Raw genomic sequence first — 8740 nt, 5'->3', positions numbered from 1 at the left:
CCCCCACCCTTTATCCCCCTCCCTCCCTCTATCAGTAAGGCGTCCCAGGCGGGATGGGTACCGCGGCACAGAGGCACGGTCAAAGCCACTGCCTATCATCCCAGGCTAGACATGCCATCACTAACGCTGACCCGCCTATCGCGTCCTTGCCATTTAAAGTAGAGAAGGGTTAGCGAGCGAGCGAGGGAGCGAGGGAGGGAGGGAGAGAGAGAGAGCCAAGAAGTCAAACATCCAGAAATCGTAAGAACACAGGAGCCCGGTGTTTGAGTCGGCGAGCGGAGTGAGGAGGGTGGGAGGCTGGGGAAGCGATATGTGACGGGGAAATAGAAAGAAAAATAAGATCTGTGCTGCTGGAACGCTAACTCCAGTTTTCATCACTTGCCGCTCTACTGGCTACGTTGCCTTCATCGCTTCTGCGGGATTTACCTTTCCGTTTCAAGAGTTTTTTGGTTTTCTTTGCCAACGGTTCGTGTGTCCGTCGGAAGTCCGAACAAAATTGGCAGTATCACTGAAACTCGGAGTCTCCTGCCTGCCTTCCCAAGGTAAGCTCTGTCCGGGTGGCGTTTTGTCCATGTCAAAACCCCACACGCTCTCCTCCGAAGTTCCCCGCTTAGATTGTGTACTTGTAGGCTATTACTCTGTGTCTCAGAGTGTTCTGCCTTTGTATGTACGCTAGATACAACGTGCACATGCATGTCGTGTGTCGGGAGGAACTGCAGATTCGCTACCGAAAGCTGGGGTAACCCAGCGGGTCGGGCAAAGGAACAGGTGACGTTCCGGGTCGGGACCCTTGTTCAGACTGAGAGTCAGGGGAGAGGGAGGGACAGGAGAGATATGAAAAGGTGCGAAATAACAAATGCAGGAAATGTGTGCAAAAGGACAAATCAACGCTGACCAGGAAAAGATGGAGAATTATATAAAAACGATAGGTCAGTTAATGATATTTATGTTACGGTGGCCCTTTGAGTTACTCCAGCACTTTGTGTCTATCTTTGGGTATAAACCAGCATCTGCAGTTCTTTGTTTCTATACATGTGCAGCTTAATATATTTTTTGGCTGGCGGTGGAGGGAGGGGGGAGGGGGGGGGGGGGGGGGTAAATTTAGTTTCCTTCTCGCGTGGTTCATCTCCCACCGGAGGCTCCTTCGATTTCCCTTCGCAAGATGCATGTCCTTCACGGAGTGAGGAACGTGGTCGGAGGACAACAATGGGACATCAGTGAGTGCAGAGCAGAAAGTGTTGTCGTAAAATGTCCGGTGCATGACTTAGTTTATTTAAAAAAATATATATATATCCGTGGCGAGCATTGAATTAATTTGGAATCTGCTTGGAATGTATCAAACCGTGAGAGCTGAGAGAAAGTGTATAACATCACGGGAGGAATAGATCGGGTAGACGATCACAAGTGTACTTTGCCCAGAGTAGGGGAATCGAGAACCACGGGGCATAGGTTTAAGGTGATGGGGGGAAAGGTTTCATAGAAATATGAGGGGTAACTTTTTTCACACAAAGGGTGGCGAATGGATGGAATGAACTACCTAACATAGGTGATAAGTGTTTAAGAAGGAACTGCAGATGCTGGAAAATCGAAGGTAGACAAAAGTGCTGGAGAAACTCAGCGGGTGCAGCAGCATCTATGGAGCGAAGGAAATAGGCAACGTTTCGGGACGAAACGTTGCCTATTTCCTTCGCTCCATAGATGCTGCTGCGCCCGCTGAGTTTCTCCAGCACTTTTGTCTACCTACCATAGGTGATAGTTGAGGCTGGGACTATCGCAACGTTTAAGAAACAAGTAGACAAGTACAGGGATAGAACAGGTTTATGGAGAGGGATATGGTCCAAATGAGGGCAGGTGGGACTAGTGTAACTGGGACCTGTTGGCGAGTGTGGGCAAGTTGGGCCGAAGGGCCTGCTTCCACGCTACGTGGCTCTACCTCTGGTTCTATGTGAATCTACAGTTCAGGAGTCAGCGTGTATTAGCTGAGTTGGTCGCAGTGTTGAGCACTTGTATCTTGGCTGCATGAACATTTGTCATGTGGGGTAAAAATCGCTAGTGACCGAGTGATAACTTCGTCGAGCCGTGATTGATGAAGAGTGATTCTTGAGAAGGGAAGTGTTTTGTCTTTTGGTTGACACAAAATTCCGGAGTAACTCAGCGGGGCGGACATCGTCTCTGAAGAGAAGGAATCTCGGATGACATTTCGGGTCGAGACCCTTCTTCAGACTAAGAGTCTCAGAAGTGAGGAAGGGTTAAAAAGGAGACATCAAAGGAGAAGAGGTTCAAGGAAAATGTTGAATATATCATTGTTAGCTAAGAGAAGGTGACAACGAAGCAAACAGATATAAAATATAATCAGGGCGACAGTCAGACCAAGATCATGTTCTTATCTCTTCTTATCTCTGTGTCTCCCTCTCCCCCGACTCTCAGCCTGAAGAAGGGTCTCGACCCTTAGAAGATTGAGGGGGGATCTTATAGAAACTTACACAATTCTTACGGGGTTGGACAGGCTAGATGCAGGAAGATTGTTCCCGATGTTGGGGAAGTCCAGAACAAGGGGGCCACAGTTTAAGGATAAGGGGGGGGGGAAGTCTTTTAGGACTGAGATGAGAAAAACATTTTTTACACAGAGAGTGGTGAATCTCTGGAACTCTCTGCCACAGAAGGTAGTTGAGGCCAGTTCATTGGCTATATTTAAGAGGGAGTTGGATGCGGCCCTTGTGGCTAAAGGGGTCAGGGGGTATGGAGAGAAGGCAGGTACTGGATACTGAGTTGGATGATCAGCCATGATCATATTGAATGGCGGTGCTGGCTCGAAGGGCCGAATGGCCTGCTCCTGCAATTATTTTCTAAGTTTCTATGACCCGAAACGCCACCCATTCCTTCTATCCAGAGATGCTGCCTGTCCCGCTCAGTTGCCCCAGCATTTTGTATCCTTCTGCACTCGAAAGACGCGGAGGTTTGTAGGTAGATTGGCTCGGGCAAAGGTGGTAAATTGTCCCCAGTGTGTGTAGGATTGTGTTTATTTTCTACCTTCGGTGTAAACCGGCGCCTGTAGTCCCTTCCTACACATGTTTTTTTTTTCTTTCCTTTTGGCTCTCTGCTTCTAGATGTTGCCTGATCGCCCCAGAGGTCGGCTTCAACTGTAGCCTCTTGGTCGCCTCCCAGTCGGTTGGGCGTCACCATGGCGGCCGGCGTAGCGGCCTGGCTACCATTCGCCCGGGCCGCTGCTATAGGATGGATGCCCGTCGCAAATTGCCCCATGCCCCTCGCCCCGGGCGAAAAGAACAAGAAACAGGACGAGCTCCTGGTCATCAACGTGAGCGGCCGGCGTTTCCAAACGTGGAAGAACACCTTGGAGCGCTTCCCGGACACGCTCCTGGGCAGCACCGAGAAAGACTTCTTCTTCCACGAAGAAAGCAATGAGTATTTCTTTGACCGGGACCCCGACATCTTCAGGAATGTGTTGAATTTTTACAGGACGGGCAAGCTGCACTACCCGCGACACGAGTGCATCTCCGCCTACGACGAGGAGCTGGCTTTCTTCGGCATCATCCCGGAGATAGTGGGCGATTGCTGCTACGAAGAGTACAAGGACAGGAAGAGGGAGAACGCGGAGAGGCTGATGGATGATAGCGACACGGAGAACAAGGCGGAGGGCAACCTCCCGTCCCGCACCTGCCGCCAGACTATGTGGAGAGCCTTTGAGAACCCGCACACCAGCACGTTGGCCTTAGTGTTTTACTATGTCACTGGGTTCTTCATCGCGGTGTCTGTCATCACCAACGTGGTGGAGACGGTGCCTTGCGGGATGGGCCCAAGTGAAGTCAAAGACCTGCCGTGCGGCGAGCAATACGGGGTAGCCTTCTTCTGTCTGGATACGGCGTGTGTGATGATCTTCACCGTCGAGTATCTCCTCCGGCTCTTCGCGGCCCCCAGCCGCTACCGCTTCATGAGGAGCGTGATGAGCATCATCGACGTCGTGGCCATCATGCCTTACTACATCGGCCTGGTCATGACCAACAACGAGGACGTGAGCGGAGCCTTCGTCACCCTCCGTGTCTTTCGAGTCTTCCGGATTTTCAAGTTCTCTCGCCATTCCCAAGGCCTGAGGATCCTCGGGTACACCCTGAAGAGTTGCGCCTCCGAACTGGGATTCCTTCTATTTTCACTCACCATGGCCATCATTATCTTTGCCACCGTGATGTTCTACGCCGAGAAAGGGTCGACGCACAGCAAGTTTACAAGCATCCCCGCCTCTTTCTGGTACACGATCGTCACCATGACAACTCTCGGGTAAGACCTAAACTTTTTTTTTTATACCCTATTTCCATTTTTGCCTTGGTTTATGTGTGTGCGTGGTAAATATATACGTTCCAACACTGGTTCTCTCATGTTCAGCGTCTCTGCTCACGCAACAGGTGCCTGACAAAGTTATTCGGGAACGTGGCAAAACAAATGATGCTCTCTGAATTTTTAAAAGGAAAGTTATTCAAACTCTTCAGAAATGCTGGTTCATGACTAGAGTGATAAACGCTTTTTTTGGGGGAAAAAACACTTTTATTTGATCACGTAAATTGTTGAAAGCACAAAAGTAAACATGCGTGTGTGGGGGGGAAAGATGCTTCAATTGTGGTGATTTGTCTGGATATTTTGGAGTTGGATCTCCAGCAATAGATTCTTATTTTCTAAGCTCTGCCAGAAACTAACAATAGTTCTTGCATCTCCGAGGCTTAAAAAGTAGGACCAAGCATACATCTTTGGCAAGCAGGAGGTCTGAACGTTCACTTTATCGAATGACTGGACTGGAACGGGTTAAAAGTGATAGATTTAAACTTTCACTGCACTGAATTCCCGTTGAGATCCTTCCTGTGCTTTCTCTACTCTCCCAGCACAGGCGAAGCAACAGGCTCACCAACTAAAACATGCATTGATCTTAATCCAACTGCTGTATCTTATACGGGTGTCAGAGGTTATGGGGAGAAGGCAGGAGAATGAGGTTAAGAGGGAGAGATAGACCAGCCACAATTGAATGGCGGAGTAGACTTGATTGGCCTAACTCTGCTTAACACTTATGCGTCAAGTGGGAGTATCTGGAAAGCAGGTTGTACAATCTAAATTCTTCTTATGATCTTTTATGTACTATGAACACAGCGAGGTTGGCTTGTAATTAATGACCGATTTGGCTTGAGAAAGCGATGGATTGTCCACATAAACTGATAAATGTGTCGCCGATAACTAATGCCTCGCACAAAGAAAAATAATGTAAATGCTCTATAGACTTCTCAGGCTAATGACCTTGCGATTTAATTGAAGACAAGTCACAACTGCAATACAGATTTTACAACATAGCCTGGCGCTGCACGTTGATTAAGGTCGCTGTCCAGGGTTCTGAACCTCGGTTTGCTAATTTCGGACAATGGTGGTACCTGTAGCTATTTCTGATTCTTAAAGACACAGCATGGAAACAGGCCCTTCGGACCAAATTGCCCATGCCGACCAACATTCCCCATCTACGCTAGCCTCACCTGCCTACGTTTGCCCCATATCCTTCTAATCTCCGACCAGTCTGACTGTTTCCCTTGATTAAATGTTATCTCTGTATGCTTCGTTGTCAGCTTCTCCTGGCTAACAATAATCTATTCTACAATTTCATTGAGCCTCATCTCTTTTGATGTCTCGTTTTCACACCTCACCCTTCCTTATCTCTGTGTCTCCCTCTCCTCTTAAGCTCAGTCTGAAGACCCGAAAGGTCACCCATTCCTGCTCTCTGGAGATGCTGCCTGTCCCGCTGAATTGCTCCAGCATTTTGTGTCTATCTTCAGTATAAACCATCATCTGCAGTTCCTTCTCACACATTCCCTCTAAACCTTACCTAACCATGTACCTGTCTTTTTAAGTGTCTTCTCCCGTTTGATGACGTTAATCCTCGTGGTTTTCGTTCTTTTGTTTGTCACTGTGATTAAGTCGGCCCTGACTCTCAGGGTAAGACTACTCTCCCACTCCATCAGAAATGTATGGTTCCCAATCTCATTATCTAGGCTCCTGCACTCACCTCAAAATCATGATCAGTATTTGAGGATGTTGTTCAAAACAACCTTTCATATGTTCATAAGAAGCAGAATAAGGCCATTCAGCCCATCATGTCTAGTGTGCCATTCAATCATGGCTCGTCTACCTTTCCCTCTCTACCCCATTCTGCTGCCTTCACCCCATAATCCCTGACACCTGTACTAATCAAAAATCTGTCAATCTCCGCCTTAAAAATGTCTATTGACTTGTCAGTAGCAATGAATTCCACAGATTCACCACACTCTGCCTGAAGAAGTTCCTTCTCATCCCCTTTCTAAAACTACATCCTTTAATTCTGAGGCTATGGCCTCCGGTGTTAGACTCTCACAGTAGAGGAAACACCATCTCCATATCCACTTTATCCAGACCTTTCAATGAGGTTCCCCCTCATCCATCTAAACTCTAGCGAGTACAGGCCCAGTGCCTTCAAACGCTCATCAGATATTAGCCCAATCATTCCTGGGATTATTCTGGTAAACCTCCTCTGGACTCTCTCCAGTGCCTCCACACCCTACCTCAGATATGGGGCCCACAACTGCTTATATGAAGTGTCAATATCAAATATAATGACCAATATAAAGTATCGCATGGTACTATTTGGAAGAAGTGCTGAAGTTTTCACATCAGAGATCTCCAATACTTAATCCCCACCCAATATATATCCCTCAGGTTGAAAGGCTATTGCCCTTATATGTTTCTCTCTCCCTCTCCCTCTCCCTCTCCCTCTCCCTCTCCCTCTCCCTCTCCCTCTCCCTCTCTCCTCTCAACGGATGACACCTCACCTGCTGGGAATTTACTGAATGTTCTGTGCATGCAGGTGCAGCAGGCAGTGAAGAAAGTGAATGGTATGTTAGCATTCATATCAAAAGGATTTGAGTATAAGAGCAGAGGTTCTACTGCAATTGTACAGGGTCTTGGTGAGACCACACCTGGAGTATTGCGTACAGTTTTGGTCTCCTAATCTGAGGAAAGACATTCTTGCCATAGAGGGAGTACAGAGAAGGTTTACCAGACTGATTCCTTGGATGGCAGGACTTTCATATGAAGAAAGACTGGATAGACTCGGCTTGTACACGCTAGAATTTAGAAGATTGAGGGGGGATCTTATAGAAACTTACAAAATTCTTAAGGGGTTGGACAGGCTAGATGCAGGAAGATTATTCCCGATGTTGGGGAAGTCCAGAACAAGGGGTCACAGTTTAAGAATAAGAGCGAAGTCTTTTAGGACTGAGATGAGAAAATCATTTTTTACACAGAGAGTGGTGAATCTGTGGAATTCTCTGCCACAGAAGGTAGTTGAGGCCAGTTCATTGGCTATATTTAAGAGGGAGTTAGATGTGGCCCTTGTGGCTAAAGGGATCAGGGGGTATCGAGAGAAGGCAGGTACGGGATACTGAGTTGGATGATCAGCCATGATCATATTGTGTGGCGGTGCAGGCTCGAAGGGCCGAATGGCCTACTCCAGCACCTATTTTCTATGTTTCTATGTTTCTATGTTTCTATATTCCAGATGACAGCATCTGCCTTTTTTAGTATTTCGATAATTCTCCCTCCTACATCATTATACAGGACGTAACACCCATATCACTACACATGGAGTATACAGGAAGACACTCCCTCTCGTCCCCTCCACCACCAGGCAGGAAAGCTTTTCACTGTACCTCGGTACATGTTAGAACAAACTAAACTCAAACTCAAAAGTACAGAAGTGTGAAAACGCACACCTCCAGATTCAGTGTTATCTGGCAACTAAACCATCCCATCAACAACCAGAGAGCAGTGCTGAGCTACTATCTACCTCCTTGGAGACCCTCGGACTATCTCAAATCAGACTTTACTGGACTTTATCTTGCACTAAAAGTTATTCCCTTTATCCTGTATCTGTAGGTAGACAAAAGTGCTGGAGAAACTCAGTGGGTGCAGCAGCATCTATGGAGCGAAGGAAATAGGCAACGTTTCGGGACGAAACGTTGCCTATTTCCTTCGCTCCATAGATGCTGCTGCACCCGCTGAGTTTCTCCAGCACTTTTGTCTACCTTCGATTTTCCAGCATCTGCAGTTCCTTCTTAAACATCCAGTATCTGTACACTGTGGATAGCTTGATTGTAATCATATCCGCTGACTGGTTAGCAGGCAACAAAAAGCTTTTTAATGTGCCTCAGTGCATGTGACAATAACTGAACTCGACTATATTTCACCTGAGGTCCAAGTATCTGATTTATTCTATTGGCACCTGCTCATCAGCTGTGCTGTCACATTTGAATAAGTGTAGGCTGTTCAAATCCCTGTGTCTGCCCCGACCTTCAAGGTAAATGTCCCTTGATTGCTGTGTAAGGTTTGTGCTGTGTGCACTTGTGTTGCCATGGTTCCTATATCACAGTGACTGCCTCACAAGAGCTACAGTGCTTCAGGACCTAAATCACAAAAGGTGAGCTGGAAGCCCTTTGCAAAAAAAAAAAAGCTGTATACATCAGAATTAAGGGACAGAAGTTTAGGGGTAATATGAGGGGGAACTTCTTTACACCGAGAGTGGTGGCAGTGTGGAATGAGCTCCCAGTGGAAGTGGTGGAGGCAGGTTCATTAGTATCATTTAAAAATAAATTGGATAGGCATATGGATGAGAAGGGAATGGAGGGTTATGGTACGAATGCAGGCAGGTGGGACTAAGGGG

General features: G+C 47.3%; 1 protein-coding gene across 1 annotated transcript in view; it reads left to right on the top strand.

Moving 5' to 3' along the window:
* The first annotated feature begins 230 nt into the window (after positions 1-230).
* Positions 231-8740, top strand: part of kcnd3 (potassium voltage-gated channel, Shal-related subfamily, member 3) — a 242681-nt gene continuing 234171 nt past the window's right edge. The window contains exons 1-2 of the mRNA XM_055654862.1: positions 231-542; positions 3108-4293. Coding sequence (XP_055510837.1) covers positions 3182-4293 — 1112 coding nt within the window. The 5' untranslated portion in view covers positions 231-542; positions 3108-3181. The remainder of the gene's footprint in view (positions 543-3107; positions 4294-8740) is intronic.

The sequence above is a fragment of the Leucoraja erinacea genome, chromosome 24, assembly GCF_028641065.1.
Source record: "Leucoraja erinacea ecotype New England chromosome 24, Leri_hhj_1, whole genome shotgun sequence".
Classification (NCBI taxonomy): domain Eukaryota; kingdom Metazoa; phylum Chordata; class Chondrichthyes; order Rajiformes; family Rajidae; genus Leucoraja; species Leucoraja erinaceus.
Note: the sequence above shows the minus strand (reverse complement) of the source record. Positions and strands in the feature narration are given on the sequence as shown.